At 37.4% G+C, this 26,985-nt stretch overlaps 1 protein-coding gene across 3 annotated transcripts in view; it reads left to right on the plus strand.

The window, feature by feature from the left end:
- The window catches only part of GRM5 (glutamate metabotropic receptor 5), a 247,742-nt gene that overhangs the window by 3,253 nt on the left and 217,504 nt on the right, over positions 1-26,985 (plus strand). For 2 of the 3 annotated variants that reach the window (XM_088534954.1, XM_088534955.1), the window contains exon 1: positions 4,702-5,604. In XM_088534954.1, the coding sequence (XP_088391080.1) occupies positions 4,926-5,604 (679 nt within the window). In that variant the 5' untranslated portion in view covers positions 4,702-4,925. Of the gene's footprint in view, positions 1-4,701; positions 5,605-26,985 lie in introns of those variants that run through there. The other variant, XM_088534953.1, reaches the window with a different exon arrangement.

The following is a 26,985-nucleotide window of genomic DNA, read 5'->3' on the forward strand; positions in this document are numbered from 1 at the left end:
TAAATCAAAATCTTCTCTTTTATTGGATTTGTACCTTACCTATAGAAGCGCAATCGAGAGGATTCAGACAGCAAAATAGGCAGATTCTTCCCTCTGAAGTCACTAGTGGGCGCTGCTATAATAACGTAAGTCACAGGGGAAACGAATTCTTAAGACTTAAACACAGTTATAGTTGTTGATATAGAAAATCTTAAGTGCCTCATGCATAAAGTCCCAGCAATGCTTATAAAAACTAGCCCTTTCCTGAGCTACTATTTGACTTCTTTATTTTTTGAACAAGCAAGAGTTAATTAATGCAGGTTAATAATAGGGCTCGTTGTGGTCTGTGCAGACTGTAATTATAGAAGTACTTGCTTTTGAGGTTGAAATAAATCGCTTTAAGAACTATGTGATGTTTCATGGAATATTACAGATGCTCATTTTCTGGTCGGTTAGATCTCAACATGAAGTAGCTGGAACTCTGCCCTAAAGGAACAGCTGAGAATTTTTCCTGACAGAGGCTGACATTAAGTTTCCCTGTCAGGGAAAGCAGAGGTTATAGGAACACGTTGGGTCCCTTATCAGATCTGTGAATTCATCACCTTTTCATCATCTAAGAAAACTCTTTAATTTCTTTCTGAAGAAGAGCAAAAAACAGATTGGCAGGATCATCTTTCCTTTTCCCTACTTCTGCAGTTGCTCCAAGTGTGAAGCTAGTGCCACAAAGGAGAGAGTCGTGTGTCATTTATTGTTTTAGCATGGGACTTCAGGATTAATTTAGAGTTAGATCCACAGCTGAAATAAGCTAAGAACCTTGATACACCAGTAATTAAGTGCCTGATTCCATTTTGCCTATGTTGCAGTAAATTAGGAGTAACTCCCTTGATGCCAAAGAAATTGAACAGTGTGAAAGAAAAATTCTGACCTTAAGTGATGTGCAGGTTGATTTGCTTGTCCATCAATGAAAACAAGGAAATGCAGATATATTATTAACCAGGAAACAATTCCCACTACTTGATGCATGGTTTCAAGAGCTCACTGCCTTTGATGCTGTTATTACCTCTGTTCTCAGCCTGAAGACTACAGCATATGAGATTCCCTTTAGGGTTATCCCTAAAAATTAACACAGAGGTTATTCTTAGGCTTATAAAGTTTGCTTAATTCTGTTTGAATAATAATGCTTCCTGGATCAATAAGCTTGCTGTAGCAGGAAATAATGGGAAAAAAATTACGGAGTCCCTTACATGTGATTCTCCTGGGGCAGGGTAGCAATAAAATAAAGTATTTGTACAGTTCCTTTGGCCATCTTTTCAGGAAGGACTGGAGGTGTTCTCCAGGAAACGTAATTAGTGTACCAAACTACCAGGTCTCTGCTCAACCTTCTTTTTGCCCCAGTTGGATGTTCCACATGACTACTCTCATGCCATCTTCTAGTGGCATATTCAGTGAACAGATAAGAGTTAATGAGCACAAACTCAGGAAATTTCATTTAAACACTTATTTGCTGTGAGATTGGTCAAACACTGGAACGGATTGCTTGGAGAGGCTGCACAGTCTTCATCCTTGAAGGGATTCACATCTCAACTGGACACAGCTCAGTGCACTGGCTCCACTGCTAGCCTGCACTGGCTGTCCCTGCATTGAGCAAGGTGTTAGACTAAAACATTCCCAGAGGTCCCCTACAACCTCAGCAATTCTGTGATTTTTATGAACTATGGGAGCAAGAGTAGGCTCATAGTCAGAGACCTGCGTCTTTATTATACAAATCCATACTTAGCAGGCTCACTTAGCTGTCAATGTAAATTCCAGATAATTCTGCTGCATTGTAAAAGTCCACAGAGGTGTAGACTTCATATCCTTCGGACGTGAGTCCTAGACCTGTATCATAAAACAAACAGTTTTCTTGGTGCAATTAACAACAATATTGTAGATCCCAAATGAACTGGCTTCACTTCAGTGCAATGGAGTATCTGAAATAATTCCATTAATTCTGGAGCAATTCCAGGTGAATCTGGCCCCTTCTTGCCCTCTGGATACCATAAAGTGTAAGGATTTGATTGCTCTTAGAATTTCCTTTTTGTCCCTAGGAACTCTGTAGCCATAAGGTCTACAGATATAGTTGAATGAGAAATATGAAGGAGACCTTCGAATTTACTTCTTTACCATGTTATTTTAAACGGATATGGCTGTAGACTAAGAACAGTGAGCATCTGTTCCTTCAAGTGGAGGTAAAAATGGCTTTGCGGCCCCTCTTCCCCACATATCCTATACAGTAATTATTTAACCCACAGACATAATTACAAAGAACAGTTTTGTTAAACTTGACCACAGTCCTAGGCAATGTGTTTTGTAGAATTAAAATAACAGAATCCCAGAATGGTTGAGATTGGAAGGGACCTCTAGAGATCATCTAGTCCAACCCCCCTGCTCCAGCAGAGACACCCAGAGCACGGGGCACAGGGTGGCATCCAGGTGGGTTTGGAAGACCTCCAGAGAAGGAGACTGCACAACCTCTCTGGGCAGCCTGTGCCAGGGCTCTGTCACCCTCATAGGAAAGAAGTTCTTCCTCACATGGAGATGGAACTTCCTGTGTTTTAATTTATTTCCGTTACCCCTTGTCCTGAAATGTTGGATAGGGAACAAATTCACCTGGATCCACCCAAATCCCAAATCCCCAGATCCCTCTATCTGTGCATAGGCAGGTATGGTTATAAGAAGGAGACTCATTTTAACTCTAGTTATGGTCTAACTGGAATGCCTCTTCTCATTCACCCCCAAGACTGTTTACAGGTTATATGTACTACCTTCAGAGTCACAGGAAAAGCAGTTGGAAGACATAAGCAGCAATGATTTTTTGTAATTTAGAACTAGTCAATCTGAATTGAATTCCCTTATTGTGTAGGGTCAAAGGATTGCAGTATTGATAATTTAAGTCTTCATAGGCTATAAAATGTTAAGAGTGTTCTACAGTTCTCTGAGCTGTTTCATTATTGATACTTTCTATTATCATTCTAATTTCTATAAATTTCTATTTGAAATTAATATTACATGAAGCAATTAATTTTACAGGAACTATTTCTGTCAATGTTTTCACTTTTCGGATATTCATTTAGAATTACTCACTGAAGTTCCTACATGAGCTTTCCTCTCTGTAAACATTTTCTCTAATTTATAAGTGTCACGATAAAACAATAAAAAAGGCTATCCTCAAGTAGAAAATTTTAGGTTTGAGTATCTCATCTTCAAACTAAGAACTTTGTTTTCACTGTGGTACCATCTTGAATGATATAGTTGTGATTGGTGAGCTTAACACTAAACTCCTACTTGATTTTGATCCTGTTTGAGCGTCTATCACTTTGTGGTGTCTCAGAATTGTCAGAGAGGTCTTTGGCATCAAAGCCATGTAAAAAGAGACTGCTGGGTCTGGTTTGTATGGAAATTCCTATTTTTATTTATTTTTTATTACAACGAGGGATTTATGTCAGTAATACCGAGATCAGGCTCTGGCCCAGAGTTTTACCATTTTGTCAATAACGAAAGTGGGCATGTGGTACATTGGCAACATCTTAAATTTAAGTGTGTGTCTAACTTTCTGTACTGTCAGTGAATCTGTTGGCAGGAGCAATGAATGATACTTTAATGTACCCAAGGATTAAGACCTGTAGAAACTACTGTTCAAACAACATGCTTGAAACCATAATCAGCCTGCTGCAATCCATTTCTAGGTACAGGGCATTTTCTCGTTCTGTTAACCAGAAACCAAGAATCCAGCAACCCAGAACAGCTGTTTTTTTTTTTTTTTTTTTTTTTGTTATTTTTTTACATCTTTCATCAGTAACAAAGCCAAGTGCATATTGCATTTCAGACTCCTTAAACAGCAGATCAAATATTTTAGATTTTAGGCACAGCACGTCTCTGTAGTGTCTGTGTTGTTTTCTTTCTACCAGCAAAGCCTATATACCTGTCTACAGCAACAGGATTTATTGAAACAGTGGTGATTTTTGATTTAAGAATAGGAAGAGATGAAAGAGATTCCACTACTATGATATTTCTGAAGTGGGACAAATCCATTGCTTCATTACTGAAGCATTCACCATTTTACACAAATGCAAATATTAATTAAAATAAGTTAGGACTGAAAATCTAATTTCTTTGAAGTTAATTTCTCTGTTTCATGCTGCATCTTACAAAACAAAAACTGAAGTTTGAGGAAGATTTGAAAGACTGGATTCTACATTCCTTAAAATATTTCAAGAACAGCTCTACTTATCAACAGCAGTTTCCTAGGGTTTTCACTGTGTAATTGGCAACACAGCTTGGCCTACATTATACTGGTGTGATGTATATATTCATGGTATAGACTGAGTCTGAAAGTAATTGGAGTTATTTTCAAAGACATGCATTAGAAACGGCAACATCATTCTCCTCTGTAATTAGATACCTGTCTGCTTTTGTTTTGTTTGGGCTTTTTAAAACATTTCCCTAAATAATTTCATACAACAGTGTCTAAATGAATGACATTGATTTATAGCAGCAGAAGTACAAGTGTAAGAGTGTGAAGCATTGAATTTCAACAAAATTCTCCTGTTTGAAAAATGATTGAAGCAGACGAATGCAGGGCACTGTATTACAATCATTGAAAGCACTAGAAATAGATGTAAATTTAAAACAGCTGATTTTACAACTCCTTTTAAAGCTCTTTCTCTTATTTATTCATTTTTTGAAGGTTATGAGGATTATGATCACATGTGCAGCTCTGCGTAACTGTCCACTGGGAGATGATGATGATTCCTTAGAGAATATGTGCAAAGTCCTGGTTAACTATCAGCTTTCTGCTCCTTTCACCCAAAAGATTTGATAACTGCTTTTTACCAGATCTTCGTTTTTTGGGTTTTTTTTTTTTTTTTCCATCATGGTGTCTCTACCAGCTTAAATCATTTCCTAAAATGGTCCTTTTGCTGTTCCTTGCAATCCTGTTATTGAAGGAAGATGTCACTGGGAACTTCAGGCTTTTGGTTTCTGCACAGTCCAATGAAAGAAGGGTGGTTGCACACATGCCTGGTGATATTATCATTGGAGCCCTATTCTCTGTCCACCATCAACCAACTGTTGACAAGGTTCACGAGAGGAAATGTGGAGAGGTAAGAGAGCAATATGGCATTCAGAGGGTGGAGGCAATGCTGCATACCCTTGACAGAATTAATTTGGACCCCACGTTGTTGCCAAATATAACACTAGGATGTGAAATAAGGGACTCCTGCTGGCATTCTGCTGTGGCTCTGGAGCAGAGCATTGAGTTTATAAGAGACTCTCTTATTTCCTCAGAAGAAGAGGAAGGGATGGTGCGATGTGTGGATGGATCTTCATCATCTTTCCACTCCAAGAAACCCATTGTTGGTGTCATTGGACCCGGCTCTAGCTCAGTTGCTATCCAGGTCCAGAACTTGTTGCAGCTTTTTAATATACCTCAGATTGCGTATTCTGCCACAAGCATGGACCTAAGTGACAAAACCCTGTTCAAGTATTTTATGAGAGTTGTGCCATCTGATGCACAGCAAGCACGGGCTATGGTGGACATTGTCAAGCGCTATAACTGGACCTATGTTTCTGCTGTGCATACTGAAGGTAAGAGACTTTTTTTTTTTTTTCAACTAAGAATGCCTTTGAACTTCCTTGGCTTAGAAAGCCAAACTTCCTTGGTAAGAAAGATCTGGCCTTTCTAGTGCGAAGCAGAGGAGATCCAAACTGTGTTTTGAAAATGGCTGAAACAGAGTGTTTTCTTGTTTAACATCTGGGCCACAGAGACCTAAATGCTGGGAGACCTGTGGTTCTGGCTAATATTTGAATATAATTGCCCCAGTTATCTGAGAACAGTATTATCTCTGTCCTTCCTATAAGAACCCTGTGAAACATTGTAACCACTTCTCCCATCTGGCCCTCGGTTTTGGGAGTGGTCAGAGAGAGTCTCCATGAATCTTCTTCATGTACCTATTCTTCCTCTGGTATCCAGAAAAATCAAAGTTATGTGCTATATACCTTTCTACTTTTCATTAAGCTGAGATAGAGATCAAAGTTTTACACAGTAGTGAGAAGAGTATATGATTAAAGAGAAGTGCAGTGGAAGTTTATCTGATTTCATTATTCCTTGTATTAACAGTGTTTAATCGGTTCATGTTGCTATAAGTGATTAGAAGCTCATATCAACTTAAGAGGAAGATTCTCTAGTTCCTTGTCTAATGGCAGTACTATTTAATAAGTCTCCTTGAATTAAGTTCTGTAGTGAATTTTAGAATCTCATCCAGTCACTTCTATTCAAATAGATAAACTATGAATAGGAGGCTCTGAAAACCATTTTGGGAAATGAGAAATGTTCCTAGGCAATTGAGTAGTGGTGAAGGTGTTGCTGAACAGCAGATGCTACTGGCTTTATTGCAACCAATAGAAAGCAGATTGTTCTTCCCACACACTGAGTATGCTTCCCTGGCAGACTTCATACTATTCAAAGCTGTTTTCGAGAGGATGCTGATCCAATGCAAGTATGTAGAGATCTCTTTCCTCCTACAGATATGTAGAGAACTTGTTCTGCAATATTAAAAAAAAAATCAAAACCAATCCCGAGTCTTGTTAGAACCTACATGCAGATTTTTGAAAATACTTCTTCCCATCTTGATAATGAAGGTTTGTAAATAGCTGTAGCTTCTTATATGTGGATGCATGAATATATTAGCAGTTTAATGTAACAGTGTATAAATCACCCTACTTCATATCAGGTAGTGCTAACCAATGCCTTTGGCATGGCTTGTGGGCAGCCTTTCCTACACAAATTTATATATGAATAGCATCATGGTTAAAAATGATGCTACTGATGTACCACATATGTCTTGACTATTTTTTTATGACTTCTCTAACTTGTGCTTTGAAAAGCATTTTCCTCTCTGCTTTCTGTGAGGAGATGGTTTTGCAGTCAATGTAAAAATGGTCAAGCTTAAATCAAAGTCTGAATCTGCCCAAATACTTTTGCCACTCCCTGTGGATGCTCTACTTGGAGCAGATGGTAACATATGGTATGTTAATCTTATGGCAGAGGAACTTTGAAATGTGTATTGGAAAGAAGGGACCAGGAACACAAGGATTAAAGGTGGAAATATCTGCTATGGGTAAGGCAAATGTAGTAGATGATGGAGAAGTTGAACATCAAAGAAGAGTAATTGATGAATGATATATCTAGTGTGCTTACTATTGTCACGGATGGGATGGATTACACTTGAAGTTAATACACAGGACCTCATATTATTGCTATCAGATTTACAACATTATGACTTTGGATTTCAGTGAAAAAAACATTGAACTTGTGTTTTGGAGATCTCATGAGCCTATCATCTATTTTCATTGTCCAGTCAAGATGATGTGTGTGTTCTCTAGTTAAATAATATAATGCAAATGTTGTCTAAGAATAGAACAGATGGTCTTTATAATGAGATAAATACAACCTGGTCAAGGTGTTTATCCAAAAGCATGATAATATCTGTTGTTCTGGAAAGTTTCCAAATATTATGGCAGATGCTGCCCCTACCAGGAACACAAAAGTTTTTTTTTTTTTTTTAAAAAAAAACAATTAGAAAAGAAAACAAACAACCAATTCTTAGGTGTGTACTAAGGTGAGAGAATGCAGAAAAACAAGCAAAAGAATTATTATTCTGTTGTTATAGGATACTATCTAATTACCTTCTCTAGATGGAAGGAGGGCTAAAAATGATCCCTCTGCTTAGTTTTGACTTTTTTTTTCTTTTTTTTTTATAGCCATTATCATCTCAGCAAAATATCTGCTTACTTGTAAACACTCTGAATACTGCCCATTCATTTCGTGGTCTACATACATATTAACTAAAAATATGAAAACAAAACAAAAACACATTGAACTCTGCTCCTTGTATTTTTATATACTTAAGATAAAGGCCTGTAGTAATTCTGACCATCTACATCTGGTATCTTCAGGTAATGTCTGTGTATTAGCAGTACTCTTTTGATATACAATCTCTGGTCCTTGGAAAGGATTTCCAAGCAGAAGAAGGATCCTCTCTTTTAAAGCTAGGCTTGGAGATAAAAAGCGAGAGAGAAAGCTAAGTGTTTATTTCATTATTTTGGTAGTTTTAGGGCTCTTTTTGGTCTAGCATAAGAGAAGCCTGGAGTAAGTGAATATCTTTAATGCTTTCCTGTTTGGATCTTCCTTCTGGTACTTACAAATCTTCTGTGTTTTTAGCGCATTAATATTTTGGGTTGCTTTGTTATTAAATACTGATTCAAGACCTTCACACACAAAAATTGACAGGTTGTCATGATCTTTCTTATTTTGACATTTAACTTTAATGCTTTACCTAGGTGTGCAAGTAACCCTTCAAAGCAGCTTTTTCCCTAAGAATGGAAAGGTAGCAAAATTGCTGTCAGTGAAACTCTTGTAATTTAAGGGAGGAATTTTCTGCAATCTGTTTAACAGGAAACATGAGCAACAGATGAAGGAGATTTCTCACCAAGAAATGTCATTTCCACTTAGTGTAATATATTTCACATGCCAACCAGAAAGCTTTGCAAGTTCTAGATAGTAACTCCCCATCCTTGGCTTTGTCTGGGATGACACACAGAGGAATGGCTGCTGCTCTCAGCATCTTCCCTGATTTTCCAACTCTTTGCAATTTGTGTAGTTACACTCTGAACTCATCTGTCTTTAAAATAAACCTTCTTCACCGGTCTTCTCCAGAGGTATGGGTTCTGGGATCAAGGTCCTATTGGGCCCTCCCCAGCAAGAGATCCCTCTTCTCCAATCACTTTCCTATTAATGGTGTAGAACATTTTTCTGAGTCATAGGAGTCTGGCAATGATTAGCCCCCAGGCATAGTTCCCCCATTTCTCAGAGCATATTAGGTCCTTTTTAGTCCAAACATTTACGGTCCAGGCTATGCAGTTGAAGCACTTTTGGAGTTTTGCCTCAACTTTCTCTTGTTTCACTGCTTGGCACCGTGGGAGATCAGAAATGATTGAGAAAACTGGGAAGAAGTTGGCTGGCTACCACCAAAGACAAAGCACTGTCTCTTTATCCCATTTCACATCTGAAAGCATTCCCTAGTCTTCTCACAAGATCAGGAAAATATATAGTTTTCTCATCTCTTAGCCTTTCTATTCAAGGTTTCATTGAAAGTCCACTTGAATTTAACACTCCCCTGTTGACCAAGGTGATATTTGGATCCGGCCATTCTACTCAGAAACAAGGTTAGTCTCTGACAATCTGTCTTTTTTTTTTTTTTTTTGGCGGGGGGAGCCAAGTGAATTAATAATTTCAAAAAGCAACTTTTTTTTTTCAACTTTGAGAACCATTTAACCATTTATTTAGCCACTCTGAATAGAGTGAAGAGGTGGTGTATGCTGAAAAAAGGAGGTGCAATAAAGGGGAAACACAACAGAAAACACACATTTATTGGGGGTGGCGAGGGATAAATTTCACCCTTAAAGGTGTGGCATACTTTTGAACACAGCTTTAAGAAAGAAATCTCTTAGCACTTTCTTTAGAGATCTCTGCAGGTAAGCATCAGATAAAACTCATCATTAGGCCCTTGCTGCTTAATACCACTTTGCTCCATTTAAATTTATCATAAGTGCATATAAAGAGGTGATTCATCTTCATTTCCTGAGGACATGCCCAGTCAAGCATAGCTGAGTAGCAGAGAATCCAGATAAGTTTTTTTTTTTCTTTCTCTCTCTCTCTGTAGATAAGAGTTATTTCATATTTCCTTTCATATTTGTTCAGATGTGCCTGGTTACAAGACTATTTTTGCCAGCATTCCTTGCTACCAAATGAAGAGCAAAATGAAACTTAGTCATACTCTATGAGAAAAGGATGAAGGAATCAACAAAAGAACAGCAACAATTTGACCTTAAACCTGCTGCTTGGAACAAACTGTGCTTATATGATGCTATGGAAATTTTCTTTCAAATTACAGTTTTTTTTCCTTTAGTTTCAAGCAATGGCATATTCGGTAATAGTGTTTGTTTTCTAGAACAGAAAATAATGTTTGAGGATTAGATTCCCTGGATTTTTTAAACTGAGGTATTGTTTTTGTGCTTTGTCTGTAGGAAAAAAAGTCTTAGAAGTGATGAACTAAGAGCGGTTATTAGTATTCCATGAACATGTTTTCATTCTCAATTAAACATTTTTTTTTCACATAAACCTCTCTCTGGAAAAAGGATAATCTGAAAACTGGACAATATTGTTTTTAACTAATTTCCTTTCATCGTTTCACCAAAAGAATTACTTGTTTATTAATTTTTGAAATTACTTTTATGTTGTGTTTTTCAATACTTTTGCAAGTATTTGTTTAAAACAAATATTGAGATCAGGATGATCACAATTTGTTATTTTCCCAATGGCATTTAATCTTTTAGCAAAAATAAGAAAAGCATACCTCCCATTACCTAAAAGAAAATATGGGAAATGTTTCCTACTCTGTTTTATTATATGTTAATTTAATGATTTTTTTTAGGCATGCTTGTTTTTTGATTTTTTTTAATGGGTTTATAGTGGCAAATTACAAATATTTATTCTAGCACCACAATATATATTCTTCTAGCACCACATAATTTCACAATTATGAAAAATGAGCAAATGCTATCATTCCTCTGGGAAACTGAGATAGGAAAGTGAAGTGGCATAAAGTTACAGCTTCCTTTCTTTTGAGCTGACCGACTAACTGGACAGACCTTTAGCACTGCTGACAGATTGGCCAGGCCAGACGTGACCACTGTAAAATATCTCGACATAAAAACACCCAGTGAAGTGTATGCTCTGGAGTGTAATGAGGGTGAAGATTACTGGGAGAAATACCATGACTCAGCAAAGGCAAGATGGTTCAAGATACTTATTGCTCTGAATTTGACAATGATAGAAGGTGGATTTAGGAAAAAAAGAAAAAAGAAAAAAAAAGCAAGCATCTGTTCAGAATATCATTTTGCATTTGCTTAAGGGCTAAATGTTTTGGTTTTTTTCCCTCGCACTCAGGTTGTACTGCTCCTCAGTGAAAGTAATGGTGTCACAAAACTTGCTTTCATTGAGAGCGAACAGCAGGAGTTCAACATTCTCTAGCTTATCCTGAAATTTATCTTTTGCTGTAAGACTGGAAATGGCACAGTTCTCTCGTTGCCATAGCCAGGGTGTCCCCTCCAGTCAGGCAGGGATCTACCAAGTCGCTTTGAATATAGAGCTCATGAACTTTCACAAAGTAAGTGCTTTGGAAACCTTCCAAGAGACAAAGTTATGCTCAACAGGGCCTACTTGGTCAAATCATTTTCATAACAGGTAGGGTCCCTAATACATGCTGTCAGATACATCACAGGGAGAGGCATTGGTTCACTTCCCTATATCTTCCATTGATCTTTTGTCTCTGAGAACAAATGAATGCATGGAGCAGACCTGCTCAGAAAATAGACATTCTGTACAATAAAAATACAATATTTCTGAAATATTTTTCCAGTCCAAGTCAAAATGAAAAGCCAAAATGACACCACTATTTTTAGCAAAATGAAGCTCTGATAAGAGTCAGAAGTCAGTCAAAATAGTTTGCTGGTGTTGTGGTTATATTGAAATTGTTAATAAAGCAAAATGCAAACTCATCATTTAAAAAAGTGTCTATATATATATATATTTGACAATTGTTAGATTTCTTCCACAGTTTTGGTCACAGACATTTTCCTCAATGAAAACTTGGAGGATTTTCCCCTCGGTGATTTATTTGGGCATGTCTTCTATGCCACCAATCCTCTACATAAATATTTTTGGATGAAAGCTATCACATGAATCCAGTATTTAAGAAGGGATAGACAAACCAGGCCCCAGTTAGTCATTATTTCTACTCATTTCTGATATTTTTACATCTGTTCTATTACTCTTTCTTTTTTTTGAAAACACAGATTTTCTCTGTAATGCATATTAACTAGTCGCAGGAAGTTTAGACCACAGATCTCTGAATCTCATTTTTCTCCCCCAAATTTGAAGGTTGCATGTACTGAAGTCACTTCAGTATATTTACAAACCAAACGTTATTGCCTATCCCTTGATATGGATTCTGCTATAGAGGTTTCGGGATAAATTAGGGCTCTGTTGTAATGGGAGACAGGAAATAGAGGGGAGAGCGAGAGACAGGAAAATGTCTATTCGACATCGCTGGAGAAACTGAGATGACAACACAGTTTTACAGAGAGCTTGTTTAAGTCCTCAGGTATGGAAAGACTTTACACAACACCAGAATTTAATTCGCTGCATAAACAAGTAAATGGAACGTGCACTTGACAGTGTATTTATGCATCAAATACTATCACTGATCGTTCAATAGTGCTGGAGTTGGATTAGTGTTACTTCAAAATTGGAGTTATAGGTAAGGAGATGGATAGATATTGTTTGCAAGAGATAACTTTTGATTTATCTGAGAGCTGAGAGAGGCAAAAGGCTTGTGCTGGATCTTTTTAAACTTTTCAGCCTCCTCCAAGGCAGTGCTGGCTAGCTGATATTCAAATCATGCAGGAGACAGTGATCTTGGAGGTGAACCAAAAATTAGAGACTTGGCTTTAATTTAATTTAGAAACCATTGGACAGGGAATAACATTGCATCCGTCTTGCTAAAAACTGATTGCAGACTCCTCATGATGCAAAGACATGGCATTCTGTAATGCATCACATTATATAATAGGTGCATATATATACATTAAGTGACTGGGAAGGCTATTAGCACAACAATTAAAATCTAGTGTTGCAATAGAATAGAGAAAATCCCTTTCACACCCTTGTTTCTAACCTAAAATGGTTGTCACTCTGAATATGGTAAAAAAAAGAAAGGCAAAAACACACAGTGAAGTTTTCCCCTGACTTACCATTTGATTTCTCTGGAATAGTTTGACATCATTTATAACCAACTAGATGCATGATGCAGATGGTATATGTGTAAGCCGCTATGCACATGCAGAAGGTGGTATACACGTGTGGGTATGTGAAGTCTCTGTATTATTACATAGCATTATATAGGTCCATTGTATCTGGAATGGATACTGCTGGGAGTGCCATATGTGAATGCTGGACAAACTGGAAAGATCATAGTTAGGGAGGCTGGTAAATCAGCTCACCAAATGAATCCCATGGCCCAAACCTAACCTAGACAAGGAAAATTATTTGTTCTTAAATTATCTGTTATGATCTAATCAAAAGTTTCTCATTAAAATGCCTCCCCCCTTCTAGACTTGAATTTGTTTTTCCTTATTCTGCCAGAGATGGAACTCTAATAACTTCCTATAAGATGCTGGAGGAACAAGGAGGAACAGCTCCCTAAAACAATGAGCAGAAGTGTCCCTAGGAGAAGGGTGAAAAATTGTAGGAGATAAATCTGTTTGACATCTAGGAAATTACTTAAATGCCACAAATTCCTATGAACAGCACAGTTCAGCAGGTGAGCCAGCTGTCCGTGCTCCTGCTGTTTTGGAGAGCGCTGTGAGCAGGAAGCTTCAGGCAGCTGAGTCATCACCTATGCGACATCGCTTGGAGCCTGGAGTTGGCATCACTGTGGGCATTCAGTGCCCAGCTATAGGAACTCTCACTTAGCACATGCAGCATATGCTCTTGCATCGGTCCAGCTTCTATATCTTTCCTTCTCTGTTTTTAACGAGGGGATTCTCAGAGGGTACCTACTAGTTGAGAAGTGTGATAGCATGCTGCTAAGCCATGAAGAACTGGAGCTACCGTGTGTACAGATAATGAGCTGAGCCAGGGCCCATGAAGTATAAGATCCAATTTAGAGGCAAGTTGAAGGTAAATTAGGGGATGACTTTATCTCAGTGCCCAGAGCAACTTCATGCTATTTCACAAGATCCAGCTGACAGCTCATTGTATTTGTTAACTAACAGCCTGGGCTGAACAGGAAGCAACAACTCTGTCTTTCCTAGTCCTTGTGTAGCTTAATCTTCTGTTATAGCTTCTTCTCTCAGAAGCACCATTAAGATAGATAGATAGATAGATAGACAGACAGACAGACAGACAAACTGATTCAGAATTGCAGAATCAGCAAATATGTTCACTTTTTTCCTGAGCTGACATCACAGGAATCTATTCTCCTTTTAGGGGACTTCTAATCCTTCACTTCTTCAACTTGCTGTCAGGCAGATTTTTTTTCCCCATAAATTGGCATGCAAGCTGTGGTGCTAATTGTACTAACTAATCAATAATTTGTGGTCCATAAATATGTATTGTAACACAACTTTTCCTTTTTTGTCTATCTGCTTCCAGATAACTGTAATAACTCATATACCCTTCTGGATTTCTTATTTACCATTTCTGTTTTTTTTTTTTTTTTCCCTCTTCCTGCTATTTTTTCTGTCTTTTTCCATCTGCAAAGATAATGGTGGATAGGCTTCATCTTGACCTTCTATCTGCCCCATATCTGTCCTATCTGTCTGAATGATTTAATGTGGATAATTACATGAATAAGAATGAACTGATTTATAAATGTGTAAAATTTACATTTTATGTGATCATGATTATCAACCAAAATGACTACCCGAATGGAGGCTATTTATTATTGCACATTTTTTTACAGTTAATTCACCTGGAGAATCCTTACTTAGTTCAGATGCTTTCTAGAGTTCTTTTTTTTTAAAGTTCAGATACTATTTAAAAATGTGATACTAGCTAAATGTAGTCTTCAGCAGTTCTATATTTGTTTTGTCTCAATGACCTGAGTATCACAGATGTTGAATTTGCAAATCTGTCACTTAGTGAAAAACAGCATATTTTTCAGTTTCAAGCAAAGTCTTGAAAGGGAAAGACAAGTGGAATTTCTTGCCTGTTTCACCTTCAAGTTTTTAATAATTTTCATACCAAAGTTTGTCCTCAATTACTCTAGAATAAGTAATTGGTTTAAATACCTGTTGTACTGAAAGAACATCAAACTATGTCACATCCAGACTTGTCTCAACCCTGGTCTGTCTGTAAGCAAGTCTAGAAAACATGGAACATGCTGACATCCACACTCCTGTGGATGTTTCCATGGTCACAAGGAAGTATTGGAGATGACTTATTGCTTCCCTGAACAGGCAACATAGATGCATTCTAAATAAAAGTGTATCTAGGCACAGAAATGAAGTGAAAGAAAGAAGTTTGGAAAGGGATCTTATGCCTTCTGTTGATGAAGGAGAAGCAGTGTAGATCAGCTCTTTTCTTATTTCTGTGCTGGCTTTGCAGTTCTGGGAAGAAAGTAATGATCCAGGAAGCAAAATAAGTAAAATGATGTAGGTTTTGCTCATTTGCTTTTTGGAGGAGAACAGAAGTTCCAGTTGTAGTTGATGGGCATGAAGTTCTTTCATCTTTGATTCTTCACCACGTGAAAATATGTGATTCAAAACCTGTTCACTTCAACAGAAGCTTTTAAAAAGACTAAGAAATGCTCCCAAAATGAGAAGAATAAGTGTATAATATTTGTTCAATATCATATTTATCTGCTTGTATATTTCCAAACATAATAAAATATATAGAACGGGTTTCTCGGTCTTACTTCTAACGGTGCTGTGAGATATGGAGAAGTTATCTTGCTCACTTTCATCCATATACAAAACATAAGCAATTTAGTCTGATGTATTTCCTTCCCTAAAGGGAAACTACAATAGCTTAATTCAAATTTAGGGGTCTATCTAAATGCTGATGTTGGATCAAACTTTCTTATCTCTGACTAGGATCTCTCCCTTGAAAGCTCACTGTACAGAGGTATTTAGATACTTCTTTCTCGGCACCTCCATGCTTTCTGAAATCAAAGGGAAATGTAGATGTTTTATGTCTTACTAGATATGGTCCTGGAGGTTTTGCTCAGTCAGATAAAAATAGTGTGTAGAACTGATTTTCATTGCTAATAGTAGAATCTAGAATGCCCTACTGTAGAGCCATTTATGCATATATAAAACATACATGTAAGCATGCCTACCTAACTCAAATCTGGTAGAGCATGCATTCAAAGATCTCAGCCATATGTGGATTTTGTACAACAATTTGACTTGTTCAACGAGCAAGATAGGCTGGGAATATATGTCCTTCTGGAAAACTACAGAAGATTCAGCCAAAGAGTGTATGCTTTGCAGTCATGACAACATATTGGTACACAGTTTTTTTGAAAAAGTGAAAGTAATTTGGCCTGTCGATTTACCAGTTTCTCTTTTTTTCTTCGATTCCCTTTCAATAGACTCTTCAGTTCTGCGACCTTCCTCCTCCTTCCTCTTTCTCTGGCCTTTTGCCTATTAACCAGAACTGAATCATCCAGGCTAACATAGTCCTTTTCTTCTTCTACTCTCAAGCTGACTTTATCACAGCTCTATGCATTATTCATGTGTTTTCAATGAACAGTTTATACAGACAAATTCTGTGAGACGTTCACAAGCTCTTCAGGCAGGGCTAGACTGTGACTTTAAGCACCACGCTGGGAGGAGTGATATATAAATGGTGCTGACCCAGGAGGCAAGGTGCCGGGAAGCCTCTGAGTCATGCACTGTCTTCTACAGGTCATGTACTACACTGCTGGGTGAATGATGAAGTCTCTCAGGCCATGTAAATGGAGTGTGTATCACGCTAAGCCAAGCTGTAGGGGAGGACTGTTACCTTTGGTTAGTTTCTGTCTCTGCAGATTGAAGACATAGTATTGTCTTTTATTTGAGATCAGTTCAACAACTCTGATCAATGAGTGGGAGACAATTTTAGCGACAACTTAGACTGTAAAGCACTAGATTTTCTTTTTTTGCCTGAAGATATTGGTATGGGAAGAAGGACAATCCTGTGTCTACAGGAGCAGGGAATTTGGGATGGTAGACCTAGAAGTGTGAGACCCCATTCTGTGCTCTCCTGGACTACCTATGTTGCCCTGTTGAAGCAGGAGGGCACAGCCAATGCTGTGTGATGGAGAGACTGCTCAGACACCTCGTGGCACCAGCATGTACCACGGAGGTGCTTTGCTTGAGCTAGTCAGTGCACTAAGCGCATCATGAAAAATGACACTGCTGATTTGGGGACCTCTGCTAGCGTCTCAGGACAACCAGCTTGACCACAGTTACTCTGGGCATGCCTGTAGCCCCTTCCTCAGCATGCCATGGACCTGCCTCCAACCAGCTGCTGGTGGGGCTTCTAAATGATTTTGCAATGGTCCAACATTTTTTTAGGATGAGGACTGGCACACATTGATGTCTTTGAATCATTTCCTGCAGACACTCACATTTTAAATATTTGATGGGAGTTTTGTGTGAGTCAGTGCCTGGAGAGTAAGGGACATTTAGCTACCAGTAATACAGGCCAGAGAAGCCCATGGATTTTGTGTACATGTTCTGTTACCAACAACACAGGTTTGTGGACTGCACATAGAGAAAGTATTAGATATTTTTTTTCTCTGAAATATTAACAAGAAAAGGTACATTGATTGACAAGCTTTTCATAGGAAGGCAGGCATACAGTGGACACCAGAAGTCTAGAAAACTGAGAACTTGAAAACTGATTCCTATTTCTCTCCTACATATAAGCTTTTCACTGATTTTGTTTTTTTCTCCTCTTGAACAGTTGGTAGAGTGGGTGTTACATCCAACACCTCCGTGTGACAAATCTCAGCCTACAAAATACTGCCATGTTACATTTCATTAACCATATGGGACCTAATTATGCTGCCAGTTAAAATACAGGTGTGACTTCCAGAAGATTTAGTTGTTATATGGGCCTAGGCCCTTTAGAACCCTACAGTACATTTACCTACATAAATCAGGGAGCTGATTTGACATTTGCAGCCTGCATTGCCATATCGAGATGTACTGAGACTAAGCTTTAATACATAACCGAAATTAAAAGTTTCTATCTAGATGGACTTGAGAAACAAGATGGAAATTTTGATGGCATGGATGGCATGGTGTGTCAGTGTGCAGATGGGGGAAAGATAAATGAAAGAAATTGTCAAGATCTTTCCAAAAAGCAGTAGTTCCACATTTTGCAGTGGGTCTGTCATACCCATAAATAAAACCAGCCTGAGTCCTTCAAGCAATGGAGCATTGCCATCCTCTGTCTACGGAAAATATGGAACACCACTGCAGAGATCTGGCAGTGCCGTCCTCCCACTGCCTCTCTCACTGTGATGTACGTTCCAAGATCTATACAATATCTAGGCTATACAGCCCCACTCACAACAGCAGAGTATTTTATCAGGTGGCTGCAGAAGGGCAGGAGTGAACCCTGGTCAGATTGGATGTGGGTACAAGCTGGGAGGAATCAGAATATCAAAAGCATAAAGAGCAAAAAGCAAAAGAATAAAGGGAGTATCAGGGGTTAAGAGAAACAAAGAGCAGAAAAGCAGTGATGCTGAAGAACTGCTTTGCTGTGTGGTGCTGGCGTAAATATTGGATCTGAGCATTTAGTACACCCTATCTCCTATTCAGACCATGTCCTCTACAGGCCCTGGCATGCTTCACAAATGAAATGTCATTTTGCTGACAGGTAACCCAGGGACCGAGAACTGACGTGCTTTGCTAGAAGCCAACGGTTCACGTATCTTGGTTTCCAGACCTCCACTGTGTCTCCTGTGCTGGACTTTCTTCCATGGTTATGGTCATAACCATTGCCATGTGGAATGGGTCACACATTGTGGGGGTCAATTCTGGGGGAAGGACACAGTTCTAATGTTGTTCTTCGTGTCATAATTGAGAATGGAGGTACAAGAATGGTGTTCTTATGAGACTAGATGTTGCCTCAGAGATAGTACAAATGAGGGCAAAAGCAAACTTATTGAACACAGCAGTAACTCAAAACTGTGTTTCCATTTATAAACAGCTGATTTTTCCTAAATATATTGAGTAGAATTGATTGAATTTTGCCTTGCATAATGGCTCTTCAAGTCAATCATGTTAATAAGTTCCCCTAGGATGAGGGCTCTCTCCTGCCAGATGAATATGATGGTTTATATGATCCTGGTGGAGGTACTTCTAACTTCTTTATATAAACAAAAATGAGCAATTCAGATTAGTAAAGGAGTTTGTAAAAAAACTCCTTAACTAGAACTAAGTCAACATTTGAGAGATTGCTTTTTGTGTGTTCTCTGGGCTGTTATGGAAAAATATTTTTAACATGCTTTTTATTTCATTTTTCTCTGTTAAAAAGAAAGATTATCATGGAAGGATTTTTTTCTGAAAATGAAAATTACTTTTTAAAATGGGAAAATGAGGGCTTGTACATTGTGTTTTTGTGTGTTTTTTTTTCTTTTGAAGAGTTTGTTATAGTTGTATTACTTATACGTTATGTAGGTTTATGATTGGTGCATGTATCTGTGTTATTATAGAATCATTTAGAAACAGAAAACACATTCCCCCACCACATCCCCCTCAGACAGCTGCAGATTAGATTTATGAGATAAATTAAGATTTCAGATGCCCAAGAGTTATTTTTCTGACCTCTAACAATAGTGACAGTGGCCTTTGCAGTGAAACTATCTTGCTTATCTACATGGATATCTGAGGAGATGCTCTAACTTCAAATATCAGCATTTTGCCTGAAATGTGAAGTTCTCTGAGAGAACGTATGGTGTTCGTTAAAGTTGACTGCTTTTGGTTTAAGTATAATCTAACAAGTTTTTGGATCAATGTACCATGGTAATGATATATCTCACATAATCATAAGATTATGAATATTTTATGTTTATGGTCCCTTTTGAAATCTTTTCATCTATAAAATGTTGCATTGTGTTAAAGTCCACAGTAAAGTTTTAGACTTAATATAACAACAACAATGTTGGTTACTGATTGCTTACTAACTATATATTAGCCAGATGCATAATACTTTTTTATGTAAAGCCAATATTGGCACACAGTATCTTATTTTGCATTTCTATGGCAAGTAACATTAACGTACATGTATGTTAGCTGGTGCCCCTAAGTGTTGCTATAAATAATTTATAAAATTAATCTTCCATTCCCAAATAGTAATATGTGAAATCTGGGCTTGCTTTATCATTACAACCTGTGAGAACTATTTTTTCACACTTTCAGTTGTTTTATTTCTTTAGTTCAGAGAGTACAATAGAATTGGAGAAAAAGAGTGGCAGTTTTCAATCCATCACCCAGCATGCAGGGTTCTGGTTCCGAGAGTGCTCTGGAACCTTTTGCCATTTTATGCCACACAGTTCAAGTATCTGAGAGGCAACAAATCAGAAAATACCCTTTCCTAATCAACAATAGACTGCTAAATGCGTGTTTGACAAGTTTTTAATATTATCAGACAGAACAATATGGATGAAAAAAAATGACTACTTGCAATAATTGCAGATTTCCTCAAGGACTCTTACAATTCATGGTGATCAGTATATTCATTTCCTCACCTGCAATACTTTTCTCTGAGCAAATCTCCCTGACTCCTGAGGCATAAATAGCTATATTATTAATAGCTGATTAACATTTGAAGGTTTATTTTATTATTATTTATTCTATTCTATTCTATTCTATTCTATTCTATTCTATTTGTTATTATTAGAACCATCATGTCTAGAAAATGCTGGTTCTATATATTTGGGTTGTTGATCTGAAAAATGGTACCTCTAAGACACTGATAATTCAAAATTGCATCTGAAAATTATAAATACCCAGAAGCATTTTGGAAATTGTTCCAAACCACTTTTTTCAGATTCTGGTGTCAAGACCTTTTATTCTTCATGTATTTTAGGAATAATTCTAGTATTTTTGAATAATTCCCTTTTGTCAAACTCCTTTTTGTTCAAAAAGAAGAAAGAGAAAGAGAAAGAAAGAAAGAAAGAAAGAAAGAAAGAAAGAAAGAAAGAAAGAAAGAAAGAAAGAAAGAAAGAAAGAAAGAAAGAAAGAAAGAAAGAAAGAAAGAAAGAAAGAAAGAAAGAAAGAAAGAGAAAGAAAGAAAGAAAGAAAGAAAGAAAGAAAGAAAGAAAGAAAGGAAAGGAAAGGAAAGGAAAGGAAAGGAAAGGAAAGGAAAGGAAAGGAAAGGAAAGGAAAGGAAAGGAAAGAAAGGAAAGGAAAGGAAAGGAAAGGAAAGGAAAGGAAAGGAAAGGAAAGGAAAGGAAAGGAAAGGAAGGAAAGGAAAGGAAAGGAAAGGAAAGGAAAGGAAAGGAAAAAGAAAGGAAAAAAGAAAGGAAAAAAGAAAGGAAAAAAGAAAGGAAAAAGAAAGGAAAAAGAAAGGAAAAAGAAAGGAAAAAAGGAAAGAGGAAGAAACTGAGCTTAAGCACCACACCTCCTGCTAACTCCCTCCCTTCTTCTCTTCCGGGCCATTGCAAAGAGTCTTCTGCAAGGCAAATCTGCTGACCTAGTGAGCATCAGACCTCTACAGTGAGTGAAAGCTAATCCATGCCACTTGTCATATCCCTTGTCCAGGGTTTTGTTGAGCACAGGCTTTCTGTGAACATATAACATCAACATCCTGTGAGTTCTACAGATATCATGATTCTGAATTTTCAGTTGTTACACCTGAAAAATATGAATCTGCTTGTTCTTGAAAAGCTGGAACATTTTGATCATGTCACACTTGCTTTTGAATAGTTCATGACTCATACTAAGTTTCCAACTACACCTGGACTTTATCTGGGATAGCTCTAGTCATCGCAAGCTAAAACTATTCCATGGAGTATTCCAGTACCACAGAGAATCATGTAGCTTTATTGAGAAATATTTTCTGGCATTGTTTAATACACTAGTAGAAATATCATGTTTGTTTCCTAACATATATCTTAACTTGCAGGAAGATATTAAAGAAAACACAAATGCAAGTGAAAACATAGACACTCGAATCTTTGTATAGTCTTGTTCATTTAACAAGGATCTTAATTCCACTGTTGCTCCCTACAGTTTGTCAAGATATGTAACAGTTGAACATGTCTTACCATTAAATGTGTTTTAGTTTACTGGAATGAATAATAAGACAGTAAAAGAAGAGCTAGCTCTGTAGCTCTGTGCTCACTCAATTTTAATTAAAAGAATATATTTTATATAAGCTTTTTTATTATTATTAACTGAAAGGGATTTAATCGGAAAAGAATAGATATTTGAGAAATTAAGAAAGATAATGAACTAAATAAATTGAATTATGAAGGCTCAGAATGTCAAATGAAAAAAGGCTGAGCATTCTTTTAAGGCAAAGATAGTTTTCTTATCTTATTTCTTATCCCAGTTAAGTAGATCCACAGGCTAGGATCCACTGATAATGGATTTTCCCATTGGGAATGGAAGGAAAGCCTGCAAAATCCCTCAGAAAGTATATTAAGATTTCAAAATAGGAACAAATTGGAAATCAAACTGCAAAAGTCAAACTGGGCCATATCTCACAAAATAAATTAAAACCAATAACTAAAGGTTCTACTAAGGCTTTATACAAAGTTATGAAGAACAAGAACAGTCTGAGTCAACCCTAAAGGTGAATCAGTCTGGGCCCCATACCAAAACACGTATTTCTTGGCATAGAAGTGGCTATAGTTGGCACAAATGACTCTATTTTCCTTTAGTTCAAGCAGCTAACTAAATTATCCCAGAGATCCTATGCACTCAGTGGACAGCATGATCTCCAAGGGGTGATTCAACCATTCATTTTAGTTAACCTCTTCATTAATGATGTTGAATGACAGCCTTTCTAAGTCAGGTACTTTAGATAAGTCTTTAAAATTACATGTGCTGAATAAGGCCTTATTCATAAAGATGACTGTTGTGAAATATGAAGGCAAAAGCAAGCTGGTTGACAGAAAAGAGGAAATGCAAGTGAAAATTACAACTCAATAGGAAGAGCTCTGGTATCCTAGTCAAATTAAAAGGGAGTGCTGGGTGATTGCTGCACCAGAAGATCTAGAATAGTAATCCATGAAATCATAAACTTGGCAGCAAGGTATTTCTTAGGGGGTCTGAAAAAGAATCTTTTTGAGGGAGTTTTGAAAAAAATATCATTGTTTCAGGACTGGTCACAGAGCAAACACCTGGATATGCTTTAACTCGTGTTTGCGTGGCTGAAATGGTTCCATTAAACCACACAGCTGGTATGTTTTATGTACTCTGCAGCTCTGTGTACTACCATGTCTTTAAAACAAAGTTTGCAGGAAAGGATACAGAAGTAAATGTAACATCAGAATTATTTTCATAGGATTCTTGATAGTTTTTCTTTTTTCTTTTTTTTTTTTTTTTCATAGAGATATGGATGAAATGCAATGCAATCTGGGCTTTCTCTTTCTTGGCTTGTTAAGTAGTGATGGTACTACAGAACAAATTAGGGTAAGAATTTACCTTCACTAGCACTTGGAAAATGACAAGATAAAATTGTGAGGTGGACAGGAAAGTGTCCAGGCCAAAAGAGAAGGTATCACCCTGCATGATGTTCTCAATGGAATTCTTCAATGATCAATATTGGAACTAATTTCATGAATTGCTTTTTTTTTTCTTTTAATAATGGAAGCATAGTGAAATTAATCTGCAACATTTTCTGTTGAAGGCAATTTGTTAACAAATTACAAAAGAATAAAAATACCGTACAAAAAATATATAGTTTTGGAGACCACGCTAACCGAAATTGAACAGGACATTTACGATGAGCAGGAAATTCTTTGTCTCTCTCTTCAAGTATCTAACCTAAATAGTCTGGTCTTGCATAGTCATTCAAGGCTTCTTCTCTAAGTCAGGAAAGGGCTGGTTAGCACTTTGACAGTAAAGAGAGGTGGAACTAACATCAGCAAAAAACATTGTTTACCCCTCCTCAAAGTGCTGCTACACTGTGGCGATATAATTAATGGGAAATATAATTAGTTCATCGTATGGTGGCCCACACAGCTGCCACTCTCATAGTTGAGCTCTCACTTCATGGACTGGATGTGGCACATATCCTCCTTGAGCGTGTCTGGCTTTGCAGTACTCGGAGCCAATAGTCACTGTCACGTGATGGCAGAGCAAAGTTCTTCACACTGACATGTGAGTCTGCTCATTCTCCTGGAACTGCTCCATCTCTGCCTCTGCCCGGCTACTAGATTGGAGGGACCTATTGGGATGACTGGCCTATCTTTTAGGGCTAAAGTTGGGGCGTTCCAAACAACCGTGATTGCACCAAGCTCCTTCCAGAACAAACTTTGTAATGCGAATGTCTCATACATTCCCCTGTGACACTCTTTGGGTTTGATGAGTATGGACAGGCTGCTTGTACAAACTCAAGCTGGAAAATGAGCCTTGATTAATTACGAAGTTCAATAAACCACCAATTTTGATACCTACCAAGAAAGAATCAAGGCTTTAGGGTTTTCCGGAGCTCTCTGAAAATGATCCCTGTTGTTACGTGTGGACCTGGAAGCAATTAAACTCTTGTCATGCATGGACAGGATCTTTTCTTTCCTTACCAATTAATGTACATTTCTCTGATAGCATGTAAGTTTAGTGTTTGGGAAGAGAGAGTGGGAGAAAAGAGCAATCTATATAGTGAAAACGTGAAAAAAATTAAAAATAATATTGAAGCAATATTTCCAAGTAAAATAGAGGGTTGTTTGTCCTACTGTACAGGATTCTACTAAATCATCTTCTAAATATCATAGACTAATAGTCACTGATATATGGGGAAGAGAGAATCAAGGTGGGCACATCTGTGGGAAGCGCTATCTGCACAACCTGAAGAGCCTGTCATGAAGCAGGAGCCCAGAAAAGTTGTCCTTGTTTAGTGGAGCAAAACAAAGTCTGAAGAAGAACACCTATTGTAGTTAAATGCATCAGACAGGATGGTAATGGTAGCTCGAAGAAAAATAAATAAGTATAGGTTGAGAGATAGAAAGATTTTCAGCTCTCAGGTGAATGTAACTGCGAAATAGCTTTGCAGTAGATAAACTTTGTGTCCAGATTGTAGCTCCTTTTGAGATGAATTTTAATAAGCTTACGGAAGGATGTTCATGTTTCAGTGTAAGGTGCTGGAGTAGCCTTGATAGGCTATTTATTGAGTTTACACTTGCCACTCTATGCAGCAGTTTCAGCAATGTATGCAAATGTATTTTGGAAAAAAAGAAGTGAATTGAGGCCTGTCTGAAAGCATATACCCAGAAACTTTTAAAATACCAGCCAAGAGAAGAAAATGATTATGGGAATATTGGAATGTTTAATCTTGATGAAAACAATAAGACATAATGAATTTTCAGGTTAGTTTAATTTCGCTTCCCAGAAGAAACATTGGCATTAATGAATGTTGAAATGAGCAGAGCTACATGGCTACCAATCAGGGAAGAAGAACAATCTATAAACTGAGTGCAGTGCATCCTGATAAATGGAATGGGGGTTATGCAGCCCAAAGTTAAATCTACCCCATCATTCAAATAAAACTATGGTTATGCCATGTTCAAGCTAGATAAGAGGGCAAGAAAAATGGCCCATTATTCAATAAAGGTAGCTGAAGCAGAGGTAATTTCTGTGGCTTGTTATTTATTCTCTTGTTCTTTTTTCTTTTTGAAGTCAGTGTGCAATAAAAAAGAAAACAGGATTGAATGGAATGCAGTTTTGTACAGAGAGGGGGATCTAAATTAAAGGAATGATTTCACGGATTTTTTGGCTATCTAAACTACTAATTGCAAAACTGTTTCAATATAGGAATAGATTTCAATTTGAGACAAACAAAAAACAACAACAACAAAGCACCAAAGGGAAAGAATCCCTGAGGTTTATCACAGTGCTAGACGGAAGCCAGCAATTGGATGTTTTGCAGCTATCTTTATATAAAATTCACAGTACTGATGGGATCAGAGATTAGAATCCACTGGTTCAGGTTAGCACTTTACTCGCAGCTGTACTATTGCTCTTTCCTGGGTTCTGTGGTGTTTAAGCAATTCCTCATGAACAGCTTTAATTGGAGAGCATGAAAGTGCCTCACATCACTGGGTGTTACGTTTCCTGCTCTGAGACGATCTGCTGTTCATGGAAAGCACCAAGGGAAAGGGAAGCTCACTGCTCGCTTGGGGTTGTGGTGTCTGAGGAAGGATACACTCTGCTGATGTGGCCAACCCCGGGCAAAAGTAGGTGTGACTCAGGAGCGAAGAACATCCATCTAGCAAATTCACACCCCCCTCATCTTTATGCAGGTCAAGATCTCTGTAATGTTTTATACTGACTCAATGGGTTAATGGTCAACATAAGGTTTAGTTTGGAGGCCTTTGGGTAAAATCGCTTCCTTGCATTGCAGACATCTATGTGGCTAATTCTAAGACGGCATCACAGGAGAGCCAAATGCCTAATGTTTTGTTTTGTTTTTTTTTTGTTCAGTTCAGTTTGCAATGCAAGAGTTATGAAAAAGAATTCTGGTTAGATATTAGCTGCTGTTTTTCAGTTATATTGCTGTTGATGGTATTATTGTTTTGTTTTGCTTTTTTAACCATGAGGGTAGTGAAATGTTGGACAAAATTGCCCAGAGAGGTTGTGAAATCAGCATCATTGAAACTATTCAGGCCTGAGCAACAAGGCCCTGAGCAACCTAATCTAAATTTTCCTTATACTAAAAAAAGGATTTTGTCAGAAGACCTCTGAATCCGTCTTCTAACCTTTATCTGCTCCCTGGAATAATGACAGAATGGGAGTATATCAAGAAGATGGGCCACAGTGCATTTTGCCTCTATCTTATTTTTAATATTATCTTCTATCATTTACATATTTTCATCCCTATTTCTTGTCAAGAAAAGAAAATATTCAGTTAAGCTGAAAATACACATATAAACCACCCTGCGTTTTGTGGGTCTTTGAGAGCTTTCTTAGATTGCAATCAGTAGTTTAGAAGCTAAAAAGGAACTTAAAAGTGGAAAATTTATGTTGGATGTGGGATAAAATAATAAGTACTGCTAAGTATTTTTTTAAAAAGTAATTGTCTTCTGAACTAATGAAAATTAAATTGAAGTTCAAAAATCCCTCTACTTTTAATTATCAAAATCAAAAAAAAATCTTACATTATGTGTGCACCCATTCATGTGT

Source organism: Tinamus guttatus, unplaced genomic scaffold (assembly GCF_059628265.1).
Source record: "Tinamus guttatus ecotype Peru unplaced genomic scaffold, ASM5962826v1 Tinamus_guttatus_pri_ptg000602l, whole genome shotgun sequence".
NCBI lineage: Eukaryota > Metazoa > Chordata > Aves > Tinamiformes > Tinamidae > Tinamus > Tinamus guttatus.